Genomic DNA, 22,323 nt, shown 5'->3' with positions numbered 1-22,323 from the left:
CAGGTAGTCCAGTAGGAAATTCCACTGTGAATTTCCACAAAGCAGAGATCATAAAAATTGTAAAATGCCAGAGTTGAGTGCCCACAATCAGTCCCAGTACGTGGCTGTAGGCATATTTGGCTTGCTACACTGGCAGGGCTTGGAGGTCTTAACTTTTCCTCCGTAGTGGCTCCATAACAAAACCTCACACAAGTTATAGTTTCTGTGTGATGTTCTCCTTTGATTGCAATGGCTACACAATTTTCTTTTCCCCTCCACATTTGTTTACTCGTTAACTGTTCCATTTTATACATGGATACTTCAGTGTTTTATTGTGTGGCATTTCTAAATGTTTCTCCTTTCCCCAATGGCACACATTTCTGAAGGGTTGCACGCACAGGAGAGGTCCTGTTGGATGCTCTAGAGTCAGGTTTACTTGTGGCTCATACATTCCAGTGCATGGGTTTGAATTGTTGGCAGGACTAGACTGAAATTAAACTTCTACACTCGTATTAGGGTTGACACTGAGCTCAAACATTTTCCTACAGTGGCCTTAAACAAAACAAAACCCTTTGTGGAGGTTGGATTTGGAAATCAGTGTAGGAGTGCTTGGATCTCACTACTGAGGTATGCATGTGAGGAGAATTTCAGGGAAATTCTACCCTTAGTGGATTTCAAGGAAAGACCTGTAGTTTTGGTCTGATCTGTACATAATTGATGATTTGTCTGAACAGGTCAGATTTTTAAAAAGCACCTAAATACCATTTTCAAAATTGACACAGGCCCTATGCTTGCTAATAGGAAGTCATTTAAAGCTGTAAAATAATCTGAAAAGGTAGAAGCTGTTTGGGATTTACATATACACCTGTGCAGATTAGGTACTTTACCTCCACTTCACTAGTTGGGGCACCCTACATACTGTTTTGCAAACTTGGGCTGTTTATTGGTTTGATGGAGGGAAGGGTTCTGTGCACTGATTCTTTTATAATGAAGATAGTTGTAGTTATTGTGTTAGCTGCCAGAGAGAGTGTATTTTCAAAGCTCCCTGCAAATGAATGAATCAAAAGGTATGTTTTAGCAAATCTCCAGATAAAGCCAAAGAGAGAAAGTGCAGGAAGTGCTAAAAACAAGAATGTAAATCCAGATGATACCGTTCTGTCCTTGAATGTGTTGGCTGTGGACACAGTTTGTGGCCACGTTCAGCTTGGGACTGAAATCCCAAAAAATGGGCTAGTGCTGAAGAATACAAAAGTCCCATCACTTGTTCAAAGTAGAAAACCCAAATAATAATTAAGCATTTGAAATTACAGCATCAGGCTTCTTGGCATCATTAATGTAAAACAGATTTGAAAGCTATGTTCATAAAATGTTTTCAGATAAATGGTTCTTTGAAGATCCTATCTCCAAAAATTGGGAAAAAATAAGATATTAAAAAGTGAAGATGTTCGCATGATTGTGTTAGAGAAGAATACTTTTGAAATAAGACTGTTAAAGACAGTATTTATTTGCCTACATTTGAAGTCAAGACCCCCTATAATTCTATGTATGTAACTGTACATCTAACCCCTTCCCTCCCCACACCCCCAGAACCACTGGGGACTTCTTTCCCAGCAGGATTGACCAGACTGCAAATATTAGTGAAATTATTCTAAAATAGCAGTGTACAGTCAGTCCCAGAGGGAACTGTGATCAGCTGATTTGCCTTTGTGTTAACATTCAGAGGGTAGTGGGAATTATTGAACTTATATTAAAAATATAATGACAACTTGTTTTAACTCCCTTCAAGTAGCTTGAGAGTGACTTTGCTGCCATATATTATCAATACCTGCTTCTGTAAAGCAAGCAGTGGAGTTGGGCTTCTGTTTCCTGTCCTGGTGCCTGAGATCTTAGTCAGGTGTACTATCACTGTTCCTGCTCATTGGTCAGATCAGTTTTTGTAAAATGATGTTGTGCTCTGTCTTCACCAGAAGTATTAAAGCCTGGCTTTTGGCAGAAGGGTATTATCTCCTGTGTGCTTGTACTGTGCCACTTGTAATGGCCAGTACAATAATCTCAACAGCAATGTTTGTGTCTTACCCTCAGGGAGTATAAACACCTTTAGAAATGGTTGACAAAGCCCTCATTATCTCAGTTTCTGTGTCTTCTGAAAGCTGTGGGGATTTTTTCTAATGGGAAGTTTGCACTTTCACCAATTACCAAACTATTGCCTGATGTTCCAATTACTATAGGCTTTTGTTGTGGGTTAACTCTGGTGGGCAGCTTAAGCCCCACACAGCTGCTCACTCTCTCCCCCCTGGTGGGATAAGGGAAAGAATCAGAAGGGCATGAGTGATAAAACTCAGGAGTTGAGATGAAGACAAAAGCTATGTGTGCAAGCAAAGCAAAACAAGGAATTCATTCACCACTTCCTGTGGGCAGGCAGATGTTCAGGCACCTCCTGAAAGCAGGGCTCCATCACATGTGATGGTGACTTGGGAGCACAAGGGCCATAATGCTCAATGTCCCCCTCCTCCTGTCCCCAGTTTTTATCATTGAGCAGGATATCACTGGGATGTCCCTTTGGTCAGTTGGGGTCAGCTGTCCTGGCTGTATCCCCTCCCTGCTCCTTGTGCACCCCCAGACTGCTCTCTGATGGGTAGGGGTGAGGAGCAGAGATGGCCTTGGTGCTGTGCAAACCCTGCTCAGCAACAGCTGAACTACCACTATGTTATCAACAGTGTTTTGGTCACAAATCCAAAACTTAGCACTGTACATGCTTTTATGAAGCAAATTAGCTCCATCCCAGAAAAAAGCCCATGCAATCCACCCTTTATTCCATACTATTGACACTGTGCTCAGGTCCCACATTATCCAGTAGATTCTCCCTCATTAACCACCTCCTCTTACCCATCCTGGAATATATACATGGAAATTGTTACCTTAGTCGGGATCACCCCTTTAAAAGTCCACAAAGTGTCCATTGAGTCCATTTAGTCCATGTGTATTCAATCTGTTATTCAATCTGTATTCAATCAATTCACTCAGGACAGGAGAGGTGGTGTGATCCATGGTGTTCACCAAAGACAGCTCAGGTTGGGTCGCTGCTGTACTTTCACATCTTGTGAGGCTTGTTTTCCATTGGTTCAGATGGTTCCTGCTGTGCTAATTTCCATAGCATGCTACTCACATCCTGGGTTACAAAAGTCTAAAGGTATTCCTGTGACAGTCTCCACTGCTGGTTCCTTTGGGCCAGATTATAAGGTTTAACAACAAAACATAATAGGGTTTGCAGCAAACTCCTCCCTTTGCTCCTTGCCTGGCTAGCAACGAGGGGTTCCTGCTATAGTAATTCCCATGACATGCAGCTCAGATCCTGGATTACAACAATTTAAAGGTCTTTCCACTACAATCTTCAGGCCTCATCCCTTTGGACCAGACCATAGGATTCAGCATTGCAATGAACTCCTCCCCTTGTCCCTCCTCCAGTTTGAGATTACACACGGGCCCGCAGTCCACATGGGCAGTGTGGACTTGTCTACAGACCACCATCCTTTGGGGATGTGACTGCTCCAGAATGACAGTGTCCATAGGCCACTCTCCCTTCAGGGGAGTACCTGCTCTAGTGTAGACTTCTCCATGGCCATGTGTGTTTTTGGTTGTACCATCATGATTTTAGCCACAGTCACAGTCCTGTGAAGTTGAGTTCCAGCCTGTCCAGCTCAGGAATGGGAGCAGTGCCCTGGCTGTCTGCCAGCCCATTCCTGTTATCAGTATCTTCCCAGGCAGAACAGAATAGGACGATAAGAAGAAAATGAAACAACAGAAGCAAAAAGCAGTCACTAGTGAGCACTAGTTACTAATCTACATCCAGGCAAGCAAGCCCCATGGCAAGCACAGGAGCCTGACAACTAGTAGCTAAACAGATATAAATTTGGTATAGCATGCTCTGATTAAATCAGTTGTTATCTCTAACTCCTCATGCCCCACACTGGCCAGAAGGGATTGTACAGCTATACCCCAGTGGGCAGATCAGCTCCATGCAGCTGCTCTTACTCCCCTTCAGTGGGACGTGGGAGAACAACCAGAAGGGTAAAAGTGCTAAAACTCAAGGGTTGAGATATAGACTGTTTAATAAGGAAAGCAAAAGCCACACATGCAAGTAAAAGCAAAACAAATCATTCATTCATCACTTCCCCTGGGCAGACAGGTATTCAGTCATCCCCAGGAGGGCAGGGCTCCACCACATGTAACAGTGACTTGTGAAGACAAACACCATCACTCCCAACACCCCCACCCTGTTCCCCTGGCTTTGTGTGCTGAGTGTGATGCCATATGGTGTGGGATATCCCTTTGCTCTGCTGGGGTCCTGGCTGTGTCCCCTCCTGGCTTCTTACCCATCCCCAGCCTTCTTGCTGGTGGGGTGGTGTGAGAAGCAGAAAAGCCCTTGTGTGAGCAGAGCTCAGCAATAGGTATTGGTGTGTTACCCACACTTTGGTCACAAAGCCAAAACACAGCACTAAGCAAACTGCTATGAAGCAAAGAAGCTCAATCCCAGTCAAAACTGCATACAGCTTTTTATGCTTCAGTAACATCTTTGGCCACTGTGTGCCACTGGGAAGAAGTCAGGAAATAGGAAAGCTCCTTTTATCCATGTGAACTTACAGTCATTGTGCTTCGAAGAGAACTTACACCCTTTTATTATTTCCTGCAAAACTTACTCATTTTTCAAGACAACTACTATTTTTTGTTTTATTTTAAGGGGAAAAAGTTTTCTCCAATTATGACAGCAAGTCAGGCAGGATTTTATTTACAATTTTAGGGACATTTCTGATTTGCACAACTCCAGGCTACCTGATAATTGAGAATTTTTACTTGGCTCTCAGAAACTTGCAGGTGTCCTGCTACTGAAAATCAACTTGACATCAAATGGCTGTGTTATGTAGGAAAGGACTTCTAGGTCTCCACACCTTGATTTATACATGACTAGCCAAAGGAAAGAAAATATGTTGAGAATGTGAAATAGAGGGAGAGATAAACCAGAACAAGATGATAGCAAGAATTGATCTTCAGAGAGAGCCTCATGTGAAAATCAAAGCACCTGGACTTCATTGCATTCTGGTTTATAGGTTTTCTTAATCACCCAGCTTCTGAGGGAAGGTAGGCAGAACCACAGCTGATGGCAGTGACCCAAGGTAGATCTACAAGAAGTGGTTTTATAGTTTTCATTTATTTCAGATATGATTCTGTGGACTACAGACCATCTAGTTCATATTATCCTATTTTTGACCTGAAAGGAAGTCAGAATGGTGGCAGCATTCTGTTTAAAAAGAAACATAAAAATCATTCTCATATGAGTTGCCATAAGGAAAGGTATGCAAAATGGAAATGTAGCCTATTTGTTCACAAAGCATACTGCAGGAGGTAGTATTTGCTGCAGCAAGAGTGTTTCCAAATTGACTCATGAGTATGCAGAATTAGGAAAACAAATGCAAATCTAGCACAAGCTATCCAACTAGCTGGGCCAGACTTCTATCTAAACTAGTTTTCTTCTATTCTGGCCATCATTACCTTTCTCCCTATTTCAAGCCCTTTATTCAAGCACTGGCCTTCTTGTCTCCAGAAACAGCCAGGTTTCTTTTTTGTTTCAGTTTCTGAAAGGAAAGAAGGTAAACAGAGAATAACTGGCTACTGGTAGTGTGTGGGTCCTCAGGTGTGGTGTGGATGTCACCTTGGTAACATTTTAGCTTGTCTGCTTGGCATCTTGCAAATAAGAGTTTGAAATCCTCCCACATATCCCTGCATGTAACTTGGTCTGTGGAAAAAATGTGAGTTATATTTTGATAGCCAATTTTAGAATTTAGGGGATTTATGTATGAGAAAGTTTAAAAGCTATCAGGATCTCTCAAAATACTGCAGCCAGCACTGAACACACCGGACTGCATTCTCTGCCAAAATCTTTCTCAGTAAATCCTAATGTGACTTGATAACTTAGCTACAGACCTTGGCTTGGAATAGAGCCCAAACTTTGAAAGACTGGAAGTTTCAGTTGGCAAAAATGTGAAGGTGCAGTGGTGAATTCGTAGCAGACTAGGGTTTAGTTTTAATTATAGTAAGGGAATTCAGCTCTCAAGAAAAAAACCCTTAAAAAGAGAGGCAATAAGAAAAGGTGAAGAAAGAGAAAGGAGACAAGTTAGAGTTTATTCCCCTCTCTGTGACTGAAGCTGAGGCTTTAAGAGGGGGTTTATTTGGATATCTTCTCCTTCAGTCTCATTCAAAACTGAAAGCACAATGGAGCAGGGTAATTTTCGGAAGTGAAATTGTTGTTTCTTGTTTTAATCAAATAAGGGTGGTTCTTTATGCATATTGCCCTATTTCTAGGTTAGTGCACAACATCAGGGTCTGTACCAGCCTCAGATTTCTTAGCCAATTCAGGCAGCTGATTTTCTATTCACAGTTTCACAGTGATCCTGTTCTCCCTTCATTAACGCAGCATTTGGGGCTTTCACACGTGGTTTGTAAACAGAGAATCATTAATGTTTGCTTCACTCTTCACTTCAGTGACAACTTTATTCCTTAAAAAGAGTGTTCCTGAGAACTTATTTCCATTCATGCTGTTGCTAGAAAGTTATTTCAAACTCAAGCAACTTTGTCTTTCCAAAGTAACCAAGTTGCTCTTTCATGTCATCAGTTGTTCAGGTTGTACCCAAGACGTAGGCTCCTCCAGTAATGCTCCATACCATGCTCATCCTCAGGGTATGTTATTAGCAAAGCACACCTTCTCACCTCCCTCCTAATTTTTAGGCCCTTTGATGAAAACAGGAGATCTCAGGATTGCCAGTTTTTTCATGTTTCCTTTGACGTGAATTATAAAATTAATTAAAGCTTCTCCCTCTGGAAACACAATATTTACCTGTTAGATGTATGGCAGACAAGTTGTTTCTGCAAAAACCATGTCAGCTATAGTTTACATTATTTTGTAGGGCTCTGCATTGTGTTAATTTCTGAATAGTTAATTTATTAATTTTTATCACATTTTTATTGTTTATTTGGGGGGAGGGTTGTATTAATTGTTTAAACTCAGTGTAGTTAAGCTACTCTCTCCTATATTGACAAAAAAATATGTATCTTATTTACAGAATAAAGGAAGTGAACAGGATAGGCAGGTAGTTTTCAATGAAAGTGTGATTTTTTTTTTTTTAAATAGAAAGTTCCATCTCCTGATTTCAGCTTTCCTATCAGACAAACATGTCTTTTTGCACCTCTCAGTGCCAGCCATTGTAAACATAGTTGCTCACTTTGCATGTGCTGCAAAGGGGCACTGTCTGTATAAATACATGCCTGGGTTAAGATTTAACAGATGGAAGGTGAGCAGTGAGCACCTTACTGCACTGATTATCCTCTATGCTATGATGGCAGCTGATTTTCTCTTTTGTGAAACCGAACATCACATCCAGAGGTGGGACAGAGCTGGGTCTCCCTTGCTTGACTGAGCATAATATATGGCTCGACCTTCCAGTTCCCATGAATCACTGAAACAGGAGCTCTGAATTCAGAGGAATAGCAGGAAAAAAAAACCCTCTCCAAGCTTCTTCAGCTCAGAATTGCTTTGCATTTAGCAGATATTTTATATATTGTCTTTGGAAGCCATATCAAATATTTTTTTCTCCTCTTATTTGTACTTTGCTGGTTTTTGTAGATGTCAAGTGTCTGCCTTACTGTAGCCAGGAGGGTGAAATACTGCCTCAGTAACCTCTGACAATGCCTTTAGTCTGCTTGTTGTTGCCTATTTATGGTGCAGTAATGGTTTATTTCGTCGTCTAAACCCTAGGACTGTATTTTAATGAAGATTTAAGGCTATGATACAGCTGCTATTCAAACTGTGTGAGAGAGGCATGTTGGAATAGCTCAAGATTTACTGCTGAACTGTCAGTCTTTAAGCTACCAAGTGTCTTTACCCTTTGGTGCAGTAGCTACGGAGGAAACTGTACCCACTGCTGTGAGGCAGACACGGCGATTAATGAACCCGAGGCGCGCTAATCAAACATGTGTTTTCTTGGCACAGTGATTGTGTTATATATCACATCCCAATGTACAGGCCTTTATCTTTCCTTAATGATCTAGCAAGGGGGCTTTTTTAAATGTGGGTGTTTTTCATGCTCTCCTTAGATTTGTTCCACAGGGGGTGGCCGTTAAAAACATCTGACGGGCATGCAGTTAGCCAGCACCCTGCTGAGATTAGTAAAATACTATATTTAGTAAGAGCACTACATCAAGGAACTCCAGCATTGCAGGAAACAGTTTGATTCAATGCTTTTTTTCTGATTTTTTTTTTTTTAATTTTTTTAGTGTATGTCTTATTATTTCATCTGGGATAATTTTTTTTCCAACTTGGACTTGTTTTTTTTTGTCTATTATTCAACTTTTTAAAAAAGATTTGTATAGATGATGGGATTCCCCCCCCTCCCTATTTTTGGTTTTGTTTTTACTAAAAAAAATAAAAAGAAAAAAGGAATTTTTAAACAGGTAGTAAGAATGAAAAGTATTTGGAATCTCTCTCATACTGCTCTGTGTCTGAAGGAACTGATCTAATATTTGTTAGGAAACATCTATGGATAATACATAACACAAGGATTCATGCTTTTAAGTATTACAATACAATACAGTGAGAGCTCCTAAAACTGGCTTTGATAAAATGGTTGAAATGAGCAAGTGTATTAAATTTATTTCTGTGCCCGAAGTATTTCTTCAGCAATAAATAAGCATGAAAGAGACTTGGAGCTCAAACAGGTTTGTTTCATTTTTTCTTTGATAGTTGACATGACTAACTGTAGATGAGCAACATAAAGTGGAAGATAAAAAAACCATATGAAAAAGAAAGCTTTTCACCAGCATGCCAAAGGAAGTAAACTGTTTCATGAGACTCTGGTCCAAATCAGAATTACTATTTTAACAACTAATTTCTGAGCCTATTCTGGTTTTCTTGTTGCTGTAAATCCGAGCCTATGTAAAATCTTGGAAACTATTCTGTAAACTCAAGACTAAATTGGGTGCTCTCCCTTTAAGGGGTAGATTTAAAGGAATACCATCCTTTGTTCTAACAAAATAGTCCAGGCTTGTCAATCCAGAAGATTTGTGCATTGCTGAACATAATGGCATTTTATTACCTAGTTTATTTCTGTCTAGCATTCTAAGACTCCTGCTGATGCTTTGACTCAGAGTAGTTTTCAGTTTGGAAACTTGAACTCCAGTGTCACAGATGACTTCTTTCTTTTGGTAATTTGTATTTTTTTTTAACTATTAAATGTTCAAGAAAGAAAATGTTTGTCCTGACAGAAGTTGTGTTTCAAACTGTGAACATCTAAGCACTAGTGTGTGAAAAGGGTATCCTTTATTTTTGTTCCCCTCAGACTCTTCTTAGTTAACTCATTTCTAAGAGTAGTTTGGGATATTATAGTCAAGCTTAATGATTAAGTAGTAGTACAGCAGGTCTCTCACCCTCCTCAGCTGTGATTCAGTAAACCACAGCCCTTGTCCATGCAAAAGGATAGGAGTTCAAATTCAGAGATGCATGCTGAAGGCCAGCAGACTGTGCTGTTCTTGAAGTTAGGAACATTGTATTTGCAGAATCATTTCTGCAGTTTAACTATGGCCATTATCTGAAATTGCATATTGATCCAGTTTTTAAAGCAGCTTATTGCAAGATAAATCCTGAAATATTTTTGCAGTTTCCATGAGAACACTTGCAAGTAGGGAGGAGTATTACATTATAGTAAAGGTAGATTAAAGAGACATCTTTATATAAATATGAGATAAATGGGAAATTTCCTGCTTGTGAAGCAGCATTATGATAGAAGTACCCTAAAATGTAATTTCCTATACAGTTTTATGCAGTGTAGTTTACTTTCTCCTGTATAAAATAATGTATAAAATTAAGAATTCTGGCTATGCCATTCCCCATTCATTTGTAACACTGTAAACGTTAATCTTATATCTTCCTTTACATGTAGCTATAAATGCCCATCAGAATGTTTGCATCTCTTCAATAATTTAAAATACTGAAAACAAGGGCCAAATTTCAGCATAAGTTGTCAAGTTGTTTCAGACCTTCACATAAATTTCTATTTACACACTCCAATGAATGGTACCCATCCATACATACTCATACCATGCTGCTTGTTCCTCACTGAAGCAATCTGTAAAATGAATATACATTTGCATGTCATGTGAATCTGGAACAAGAAAACATACATATGTGAGTAAATCTGTGGCATTGTGAAAAAATATACTTCTAGAATTTACTTCTGTATTTTGGTGTCCGGGATGATGCCCTTTGTGTTTTATGCACTGAGGTTTTGTGCCATGGAGTGCTGTGTTTGGGATTCTTGAGCTGGCCATACATGATTTATCTCAGGTGTATGTAGTTACCCAGGAGAAAAGCTGGCATTGCTGTGTGCTTTTCCCAATAAATGAGCAGTCTCATTTAGAATTATTGCCAGGATCTTGTTGTGCTGACACCGCTTTGTGCTGTGTGGACAAACCTTGGAGGAGAATTTCATGTAAATCACTCATAATAGTCTGAGGCTGGAGTCTTGCATTTTACTCAGAAACTTGCACAACTCTTGCTAGAGATATCTATATTCTGGCCATTGTTTCTACCCAGATTCTAATTCTTTTCCATAAGATGTCTGCTTATGTGTTATCTAAATAAAACATTCTGAATTTTAATGAGTGAAATTTCATTGCTGTTTAATCCTTAAATGCACTGAGGTAATCTGTGAGTGTCCCTTAATTATAAAAAGTGAAGCTGGGAAATTAGGTCCTGGACACAGAGAGTAATTATTTTCATAACTCTTTTGTTTTTACCTCCATCACATATGGAAAGAGAAAATGACCAATTGTGGTTAGGCCAGAGGCCTTTATGATGGCTTAGAGTCCCAGCTCTGCCAGTGAGTCCAGTCCAGCTTGGATGAGTCATTTGAAGGCTGTCCATGAAGTGTCCTTGCCTGCCTAACAAAGGTCTGGTGAGATGGGCTGCAGTTAAGCACTCCTGACTCTTTAAGGCACAGAGGAACTTAGAAACATTATTTTTGTTGTCATTAATCTCAATAATGGCTTCATAATCACCATCAGAGCATTTGGCCAGGTCATCACTCCTTGATCACAGATACTGACTCAGGTATTTGCTGTGCTCTGCCTTAAAGGATATGATATTCTTGAAAGAGTGTTATAGATGTTCAGATTCTTCCCACACTTAGTAATAATAGCATGGACATAGAAACTGAAATATTTGCACCATGCTGCTGGCCAAAACCCAAGAAGTGTTTGCTGCAATTTGAGCTATTTGATAATTATTTGACTACTATTATTTCTTTCTGAGTGCATTATTTGGACATTCTGCTCTAATAGGTAAATAAAAAAGCCCCAGATTTTGGCTTGTAGAGCAAACTTGAAGGGGAAAGGAATAATGTAGTTTGAGAATGTAGCAACTGGACTGATAAACAACAAAACAGGAACACTGGGAAATTGCACATACACATGCCAAATGTAGAAGTCTGAATGTTTCTTCTGACTGCACAAATCTGTAGACTAGAGAGATTTGATGGAAGGACAAAGTCTTATTTGTTCCTATTTAAAGTCCAGTCTTTTGTGTTTTATATCACTATTCATATCATTAATATAGAAAGTGTTTTGGTTTGGCTGAAGAGCTTCAACAGAGCAAGAGATAATTAGAAAACTGTTGTCTGAGAAATTCCAAAATAATGGCCTTGATACATTGAGATGAGGCCAAAAATGCATAATGAAATCCCCCTGGGAAAGTTAAGCCTATAGAGATACCAAAATTCTGAATTTATTGCCATTTCAGTGTGGGATTCTAAAGGGGATATGAGTCAAACCTGCTATTGCAGATAGTAGCATCATGAAATACTAATAGTTTTTTCCTCTGACTATCTCCTGTTCTTTCAGCTTGTTAGTCATTCTTTATTCCAGTGGACACTAGTGAATTTTATACTCATATTATTCTGACAAAAACTTAACTAACAAACATGCTGCACAGTTCAGAAAGGGCCATTTCCTCATTTCTAGATATGTGCTTTTCTCGGTCACCAGATTTTGCCCCTTTTGTGATGTTCTGTTAGCAGCACAGGACCATGTTCTTGATCTTTGCTGCCCCATTTCTCATATTGCATTCTCACAACACAAACTCAGCAGAAAATCTACTTTGCAACTAGTTGTGGAAGCTTGATAAGCCTTTGTCATAACAGTAGTCCCTGACATTTAAAGGACTTCAGCTTATATTTGTCAGCCAAATTTCATACCTTCATACCTCTTTCAATTAATCAAAGTTAAACCATTGTATATGTGAAGGGGCCTCTTGTGGTTTCTAAGTAAGTAGTATGGCTTTTCTGGCAGGGAGCCACAAGCAATTTAGTAGGCACATAATGTGGGGGTTGAGAGGAAGAGAGACAGGAATAATCCAGAAAGCTTTAAGAAGGGCTGAATGAAATCAGTATTTCTATACACAGTACAAGACTGTCACATTCTGTATCTTACTTTTGGCCACAGCAAAACTGTTTTGGTGTGTTGTCAGTAAAGTAATTCTGAAACATAGCACCAACTTGGTTTTCCTCTTACTCAACCAGTTTTGCACTGGTTTTACTTCAGTTGAAGTATTCCAAATATACACCTGTGTCAGAGAAGAGTTAGGCACGATAGATTTAATACACCGTTTACAATTTTCATATTGTCACTAAATTGTTTCCACAGGAATAAACCTAATGTAGTTCCTAGTTGTCTTCAGAAATAGCCAGATTTATTTTGTAGCCTAGAAGTCAGGATGAGACTTTACCACGTACCTTTTGCCTGAGAGCCATACAGCTGTAAATAGATACTAACATAAAAGGTCTGTCTCCAGCAGAGCTGATCTCTCTTTCCAATTCTGACAGGGGTCACATAGTCAATGTAAATTACCACCATAAACTAAATTCCACCTCTCCTGTAGAACAAAATGCTTGATCTGCCTGTCCAGAAGTCAGGAGCTATGCAGAGAACTGTAATATTTCAACAGTTCAGCATGAGTGGCAACCTGTTCTTAATAATGAAATGCTAGCAACATTTAATTTCATTTTGTTTCACCATGTTAAAATCCGTCCTTTCTTTAGGGGATTTAAAAACCATCTGAAGGGAACCTGAAGACAAAGAGAATAATTCAAGTAGAAGCACTATCTTTCTCTGTATTTCATGCAAGTTCAGGTTCAACATACACATCTTGATGCCCACGGGGAATGAGTTACATTTAGAAAAGGATAGTCTAGACACCTCAAGAAGAATGTGATTTCTCCATTTTATCTGTCGTTTTGATTTAATTATGTATCATAATAGTAATGTCAAAAGTGTTAGTGGATTTTTCTAGAAATGAAATTAAAATAGAAAAAATTAAACTATTATTGGCAAGTTTTTCGAGGTTGTAATGATTTACTTGGGTGTTTTATAACTAAGCTACAATATGCTCTAAGAATGGCATGTAGGTTGGAAACTTTAACTTGAAGCTAGATTCTTATATAGATATAACACCTTGAATTCAGTCTGAAAGATGTCAGAATCTGAAGAATTCAGCACTTCAAAAATTATGCAACAGGCATATCATGGAAAATTGGGCCCCAGTTCAACATGTGACTATCTAGACTATTTTACACACTCCTTTTTTGATATTAAAGATGAATTCAATGTAAATGTCTGGAATTCTTCTTACAAGCTTGTTGAAAAGGGACAGTATTTTAGCATGACTCCCTTGTACAAACCTGGTGTTTAGCAGATTACGTATGTTATTCTGTTATAGGTACACTACAGTGATAGACAAAATGGCAAAGAGTGTTTGACCTGTTTGACACTGTCTCCTGTGCAGATGACTTTCCAAGGTATCGGGAGCTCCATTGAAGCCAGCCATGACCAGGTATCATACCTTCACCCCCACTCTTGTAATTTTATTCATATCTGGTAAGGTCAGACTGTCAGCGTTAGTAAATTTAAAATTTCGACACATCTTGTGCTTTTCATATGGCATGTTCTTGTCACAGGGATTTGCCTCTCTTGCCCTACTAAAATCCTGATTAGATCCAAAGAGTGAAATGAAAAGGAGACAAAACTATATTGCCTTTAACATATTTTTAAGAATTATTAGGAAAGCCTGAAGAGCTTGCTTTGGTTTTAAAGTCAGATGTAAGGTTTCTGCAAAGGTTTTGTTTGCTTTTATGTGTGTATCAGGTCTTGTCTATCCTGTTTTTGTTAGACGATTATGATTAGTTGGAAAAGCAGAGAGATGAAGCTGTCATCTCTAGCCATCATCTGTCACAAGAAACTGGCATTTGAGAGGGGAAAGGCATTTTTAATCAGACTGTGTAAAACTTCCATTTTGTTTGGCTGTTGCTAAAACATTTAATTCAAGCTTCTGGCAAAAAGCCTGAAGAAAAAAAAAAGGCTCAATGTTAATCATTTATCACCCTGTTGCTTCAGAGGGAACTGAGGGGGACTTCCATTCTTCTTGTCTTGTCCTCCAACACTCATACCTATAAAAGCAAGACAAGACTTTGATACTCTGAAAGTATTAAAAGCAAAAAGGAAACAAGCAGAATAAAACATTAAACCAAATCTTGCACCTTTCATATCTTCAGTAGATTAGAAAAATTACCATGTTTACTTGCCTTTGCAGATTATCTTTAAATGGTACTGTGTTCACATTTGCTGTACATTTTATCAGACTCCATGCAAGATTCTCTAAGAAAAAAAGGAAAGCTGCCTTAAGAATTAGCAGAATTAGTTACTTTGGGGGAAAAGTTTTGGACACCCTTAGCCATGTTTTTGTTTGGTGGGTTTTTTATTGAAAGTTCCTAAGTTAGTTGTTAACATAAACTAAGCCCATTAGTTATTTACATGGTAACATGAGGATACTTCCTGCCCTTAAGTGTTTGGTATTTTACAGTAATGGAGAGCTGTGGTAAGTCAGACCATACTTTGACATTCAATTCTCATTTCATCCAGCAACTTGTTTATGCTGCTCTAAAGCTGCTCCATTTTTCTTTCAGTAAGGATAGGCTTTTAAAATATCGTTATAACACAAGTATGATATTTAGACATTTCAATGAATTTAAGGTGGTCCCTGTCAGTTTGGTAACAACTACATTCTGGGCTACCAGCCAGCTTGGCCTTTGTCTTAGCATTTATTTAGGCTAGAGTATGATATGTAAACAGAAAAAAGACTCTGTAAGCAAAAAGCACATTTAAGCCATCTGAATAATTATATATTTAAGACCTCTAAATGAAAATGTTGTATTGAGCCTGCAAAGTCAAGCACCCAGAAATTAGGAAATTCCAGATTATGCGCAGCTTTAGTTTCATCCCAAATGTACCCATTCCGTGCTCCAAACGGGATATTCTTCTGAGAAGAAGAAGAAAAATTCTGTAAAATCACAGGTAAAGATTGTATCATAGCATGTTCACAAATAGGTAGAATTAAATTTACTCGGGCCATTATGTAGCTGGAATTTCCTCATCTTGTTTCAATTTGAAGTTTAAAAACTGTTCATAATTGGTTTTAGTTACGTAATTTTCCACAGGGTTCTTAAAATGGAAAGATAAATGTTTTGTTATTGCATGATGGGGTGGTTGTTGTGTTACTGAACCCACATCACTTGTGCAAAGATTTCATCTGAGCCAAGAGCAAAAGAAAATAATAATCTGAAAGCCAAATGCCAACCAGTGTCTCGCAAAATAAATCCACTCACTGGACAGGATGCACAAATTTCTGCTCATGCCTTTCCTAAGTGTCAAAGGAATTTCATTTTCTGGGGAAGAGGGGTGCTGTTGATGGGTGTGTTTGATAAGGGGGTAGCAAGACTAGATTAAAGTATCATTTTCCATCACCTGAATAAAAAGAGAAAAATTAATCATTAGCAAGCCAAGGCACTGGAATTAATAAATTAATGACAAAATTAGGGCTATTAATGGACTAACTAAAAGAAAAATTCCCTTTTCTCTGTTGTTCCTATGTGCTCGGTATGTTTTTCCTTGTTTCCTACAATTTTACTCACAGTAAGTTGATTTGATGGTTATTATTCTTTTAAAAATAGGAGACAGAAATTCTGCACCTTTGTTAAACTGAACTTCATTTTAAAGTGTCAAATTAAGTAAGTGCAAGATAACTGCGTGCTATAAACCTTGAATTTTAGAAATTCTTCTTTAACTTTTGTAATCCGTTACTTTTCAATCATGTCTGTAGTATTTTATGGCTATAGGATGGGCTGATCACTTGGAAGCCTGTGATTTCAGTGGAGGGATGGTGATTTCTGCCTCAGTAGTGAGGCCTGGCATGGTTTGACATCAGGAACTGTCGACTTCTGTGCTTATGAAGATAATTTTTCTCACATTCATTTTGAAATATTAATTCTATAATTTCTCTAGAATGAGACTCTGGAATATTTTGATGGAAAAGGGTGAAAAGTGATGTGTGAGAGTATCTAACAAAAAAGCTATGTACAGATTTGTGACTATATTGTGGCAGGAGAACCACAATACTGTGGTACGTGGCAGCTGATAAGAAAAAATAGGAATTAAAAGGAAAAAAAAGGAAAACTATGTTGCCAATGGCATCTCCATCGCTATAGAATACCTTTTAGATTGGACTTGTATTTTGTAATGTGTCTTCCTACTCATATCCAGTGGGAGATTTGTTACCCAGCAGATACCAAAGTGGTTACAATCCTACATAAGTACATTATCTGGCTGTTTCAAATATGTCAAGACTTGACACTGCAGTTTTTCAAGTCTCTTGCTCTTTTCCTGTACTCTGTAGGGAGTTTTCATTCTTTAGATTGGTCTAGCTTGTGATTTTAATGAGTTCAAATATTTTCCCCACATACTTCATCTGAGCAATTTCAGATTAATATAAACATATCATACTGGTACACTAATTAGTGTGTATTTCGAATGTCTGATTGACAAGGCATATCTCATTTGGTCATGAAGCAGTATTGTGGAAGCAATTGCTGATCTTTCACTTTTCTTTTGACAAAAATCAAAATTGGGAAACATTCCTAAAGCACTACTGCAGTCTATCCTGCCACATGTTTTGCTAGGTTTTGCATTCAGGTATGCCAATCTCTTTTTATAAAAATTTAATGGGGTTCATAATTTTTTTTTCCTGAATGATTTCTTTCTATTTTTTCTGTTTCCTGTTACCTGACTCTAACTCTAAAATTCTCTTTCCTTAACAGCAACTATTTTTTGGAGGTTTTTTTTTTTTTTCAGTAAAATTTAGTTACAAGTAGCTATTAGTTAAAATGGTCACCACTTTCTATTGATTTTCTCAATAAAAGCTGAGTTTTTCCTTAATGGTAGTAAAGCCTGGCATTTTTTACATTGCTGTGGGAGTGGTGACAACCTATTCTCAGGGCTTATGATGGACTTCAGGCATATATTGTAAAGCTGGGAAATGAATTTAGAGTCAAAGCAATAAAAAGAAAGTCCAGATAGTTTTTTATTTGTGTCACTGAGAAAATTCAAGATATGAAAAGTAGGAGACAGAAAAGGGAAAAATTCATAGACAGGAGGCTATATAATAAAAAATAGTTGGAATGAAGCAGGAAACTAAGAAAGTGCAGGGAAATGGGGCAGTGAATGTCTGAAGGCCACAGAAGAGTGATAGAGAAGTTAGAGCTAAGCAGAAGGGATGATCAAAAACCCCACCAAAAAAAAAGACATCCACACTGATACATCTCAAAGTACTGAAACCTGAATTTCTTGTTACTGCTACAAATAAATATCTTCCAGTTTTAGTGAACTGTGACACATGAAGAGTTCTTTGAATTCTTGAGTGAAGGCACACTAAGAACTCTAAGTTAGAAGTTGTAGTGCTAGCAGTTGTAGGAAATGGAGATTTATGTTTTCCCTGGAGGACTCTAGTCAATACCTTAAAGTTGTTATAGATGCACTCAACAAATATCACTGGATTCACTATAATGGCAGCTAGGTTAAATTTGATGCCCTATGTCAAACAAGACAGCCTGTGACATATTCTCAATCTTAGAAGTGACATACTTCTGCTGTGCCTTGAACAAGCCAATGTCAAACTCAGCTTCCATGTTTACATGTATCTTTTAGAAACTTGCAATGTTACCATCTTTAATGGCTTTGTAATAAGTGTTTTTCTGGATGTTACTGCTCTGAGTGACTGAGTGCTTTGGGGTATCACACTCCTGTGGTGGTCATAGCTGTGAAAGAATAAACATCTTGGGTGCATTCATAAGGCTTACTGAATAGCAGGCAAATTGAAAGTATGAACATTCATTTTAAAATGAAATTATTTAAAAGTCAGTACTAGTGATGAAAAAGAACATCTTGGGTCTATTTTGAGATTTAGCATGCTTGCCATGGAGTGCTCTGCCTGAACAAGCAACTTTTAATGCCAAGAAACTTAATGTTCATTGAGGAGTGACCAGCTCTCTACTTGAATTTCAGGAGGCAGATCAAAGAGCAGTCCATTGTCTTAAAGTCTCATTGCTTTAATACTTTTTGAGGATTTTGGAGGTTTTAACCCTATGCATGTTTTTGGAGCTGGCAATGCTGTCGATCTGTTTATTACTGAGTTCAGCTGTTTACTTCACCTAATTGTACTGTTAAAGTGATATCAATGAACATTTTATGCCTATATTTTCATTCCTTGCTTTCTTAATGTTATCCATTCTATTTATGTTGTATATTAGATTGTAGTTTTAGAGCTCTTCTGCACTTAGCAATGCACAGAATAGAACACTTATATTTTGCAGGAAGATACCAAATGTTTAATGTTATATTTAATCTACCATTAATAGCACTTTTATTTTCTAGTATAAAAATAGCTGGAAAGAGAATGAGCAGGGGCAGAAATTGTAGAAGTGGGAGAGCTACTGATAAGATAGAATTTATCAGAGAGCCCAACATGGAGAGGATGTACTGAAAGGAAGATGCCACACTCAGCAGTTTCAGAAATCACTGATGGAAAGCTTGGCAGACAGCAGTGGTGAGAAAACTGAAATGTGCTCTGTATCACACCATCTTTGCTGGCCTGCAAACAGGCACTTCTCAACAGGGTTAACAGACATTGGGGATGCCCAGATGTGAGCAGCTCCTGGTGGCATTTGAATACAGGAAGGGCAGAAATAGTTCACAAAGAACAACAGAGAGGGGTGACAGAGAGGCTCAAGGGAAGGTGCTTGGAGCATTAAGTTTTGAAAAGAAGCTCCACATCTCTGTGATGGTCTCAGAATTGCTTGTAGAGCATGCTCAGGAAGCAGCATCTAGGGAATTTACATAAGCCAAAATAACTAAAGGTGTAGTCACCAAGTATGTGAAGGATAAGAATTTGTCCAGTGATGTAACCAGAAAAGATAAATGGGGTTGTGGTTTTTTTTGTTAAGATACCTTTCCAGGTCAGAAAACCAGATGACTTACTGGACACTATATTAATTACCTATTTAAATTTTTTTTTTTTTTTTTTGTAACAAGAAGTTAGTAATTTCTAGTATTTTCTAGATATTGAGATTTACTTCACAGTGGGTTTTTATGTCCTGGACATGGTCAAAAAATGAAAAAATGTCAAGGTTTTCTTTAAAAAAATGGATGTATCCTTTTTTGTCTTTTTCTTTTTTCCTTAGGTGATGTTATATGCTTAATTTATCAGCTCATTTCTATTTTACTTACTGTAAATACATTTATTTTTTCTTCAGGGTGGCTTGTTGAATAAAATGGTACAACTTCAGTTTTAATAAGTAAAAATTTTCTAGCAGTTTTCCCAAAGTTTGGCAATTCCATTACATCCCCTACAGCATCAGGACTTCTACCTGATCTTTTGAAAACATCTCACACAACTAGGTCTCCATGTCCTTCAAGGGAGAGGGTGTCAGCATGACCACAGCTGTGTGTCCAGTGCTCCAAAAGAGCCAGCTCATGTAGGAAAGAAATTTAACCTACTTTTGATATATAGCACCACATTTTGCTTTTCTTCTGTTCAATCTGTTAGGTTGATGCTGCAGTAAGGAGCCATCCCATCAGGTTTTAGTTAGGCTGACTGGATTGTTGTCTGCTATTTGATATTTTTCCTCATCTGTTGTGCTCCCCACGACTGTGTGTGGACGTACTGGTACATTCTCTCCGTATTCTTCATCTTCTGTTTTGCATTATGTCAGTCTGGATGTACGTGACAGAACATTTGCTTTTCCCTGGCAGCTGCTAAAGTTTTCCTTGATGAGCCCAAGATCAAATGCTTGTATTTGTTCAGGAAGTGTAATCTTTAATTTTCAAAAAGTGGGTTACTAATTAACTGCTGAATGGGAAAAAAATGCAAACCAAGGCAAGCCTATCTCCTTGCCAGACTGTTTCAGTCCTCTCATTCAGGGCTTCCTGAGTAGATTCCCAATGTGACTGCTTCTTGCTGAAGATGCATAATAGGATTTTTCAGTGCTCTGTGTATACATGTTTGTTTACACAGCAATGTCAGCAGGGTATGAAATGCTTCTGTTGCAGTCTCTGCCTATCTTAAATGCTTGGCCTGTAACTCATAACTAATGACAAACAAAGACCATGTATATTTTTGGGACTGTCTTCATCTGTGGGGAAAAGAGAAAAAAACGCCGGAATATCCTCCTGACTGCTATTGGTGAGGTTTCACAAGAGTGGTGAGGTTCACAGGATCACACAACGGTTGAGGTGGAAAGGGACCTCTGGAAATCACCTAGTCCAAGGCCCCTTCTAGGCCACCTAGAACAGGCTGCCCAGGCCATGTCAAGGCAGCTTTTGAGCACCTTCAAGGTGAGACACTGCCTTGGTTGTTCTTTCCCATTTACTTCATCTCCAGTCCTGGCTGCTTCCTAAACTGCTGAGCTAAGTGCACACAAGCTCATTGAGTTGAACTGATCCACTGGGCCTTAGATGAATGCCTGGAACAAGGGAGACATCAGGACTGAAGAGGAGAGGGAGTCATCCCTTTGCACAGCAGCAAGCTGTTGGTTCAGCTTACCCACCTTGTAAAATGATGTTTAAAGGGGATGAGGTAAAAAATAACTGTACAAAGAAGTTAATTTCTTGTAGAAATGTGTGTCTTTAGTACCCTTAAAGCTGTTCACTGTGCAGTAGCATGACCTGACACAAATAGGAGATCAGAAATGGCACGAGGAGGGAGGAAGAGCAGGGCTGTAGCAACCCTGACCTGCAGAAGTTTAGCTGTTTTGGAGCTGCACCCTTAGTAGTAACTTGCATTAAAATACCTTAGCAAGCTTTCAGTGCAGTGTAACATGTGGAAGTGGCAAGAAAGGCATTAACAACATACAATGAGCCAACCTTCCATGGACCACAGGCCAGCTGTTCGCTATCCTAAGTTTGCAATCTGTTTCTGGTTTGGTTGTTTTGCTGTTACTTTAGGCTCAGTTGGACAATGGTGGAATGTAAAAGTCTTGAATTTTCCTGCTGCTGTGTCTGTTAGGAAAGGGAAGAAGCTTAAAAGGGAAAGGGATTGGAGAAGTTTGGAAAAGCTAAAAATGTCAGTTTACTGCCTTGTCACGCTTCAGCAGGAGATTCAGCCCACTTGTATTATCAAGAAATCTAACAGATTTTTCCCTGTCAGGGAAAAGCACAGGGAAGACAGAGGTAGGTTCTTCTCCTACTCAACAGCTAAAAATGGATAGGCATACACCTACTGGACAAAAGATAGTAACAGAGATAGAGGCAAAAATCAAGTGGGAGGAGACCCACCCCCAAGTAGCTTGTCTTGCAGTTGGGATTGACAAAGATCTAGGTTTTTTGATTTGAACCCCTGACAAGCAGCATTTTAATTTTAATAGTTTTGTCCATTTTAATTTCTAGGACTGGTAAAACCTTTCAAAATTATGAATTAAAACTAGCACTCAGTCAAAGCCCAGCTTTCGTAGGCACCTCTATTTTAGACAAAGAAAGACATTAGCAATAGATACATTGAACTTTGTTGCCCACCCAGTGCTAGCTGGAGATGTTCTGTGGCATCTTCACATAGTACTCAAAGTAATGCTATGTCTGTTTGGTGATTTGTGTTTAATCACTTGTCATTCAGTGAAGTTGCTTAACACCCTAATTATATAATTGGCATTTCAAGTTACATTTCCTTAACCATTCTACAAGACAAAATAATGATTTGCACATGTGACATCTGAAGAACTGTGCTTTTGCCAAAATTCTGTTTGCCACCTAATTTTTCCACTTCTCTTGAAATAATATCCCACAGCTGGCATTATGCATGCATCTAGCACAAATGAAATTTCATCGTATTTGATTTGCACAATCGTCATACAACCCCTTGATCTACCC

At 38.6% G+C, this 22,323-nt stretch overlaps 1 protein-coding gene across 3 annotated transcripts in view; it reads left to right on the top strand.

The window, feature by feature from the left end:
* Nucleotides 1–22,323, top strand: part of STAU2 (staufen double-stranded RNA binding protein 2) — a 171,384-nt gene that overhangs the window by 96,066 nt on the left and 52,995 nt on the right. For 2 of the 3 annotated variants that reach the window (XM_071421058.1, XM_071421068.1), the window contains one exon: nucleotides 13,796–13,909. The exons of the other annotated variant lie outside the window; for it this stretch is intronic. In XM_071421058.1, coding sequence (XP_071277159.1) covers nucleotides 13,796–13,909 — 114 coding nt within the window. The remainder of the gene's footprint in view (nucleotides 1–13,795; nucleotides 13,910–22,323) is intronic. 3 annotated transcript variants of the gene reach the window in all.

Source organism: Agelaius tricolor, unplaced genomic scaffold (assembly GCF_023055355.1).
Source record: "Agelaius tricolor isolate 1412-34295 unplaced genomic scaffold, bAgeTri1.0.p SCAF_2, whole genome shotgun sequence".
NCBI classification, from domain to species: domain Eukaryota; kingdom Metazoa; phylum Chordata; class Aves; order Passeriformes; family Icteridae; genus Agelaius; species Agelaius tricolor.
This window is presented reverse-complemented; position numbering and strand designations above follow the sequence as displayed.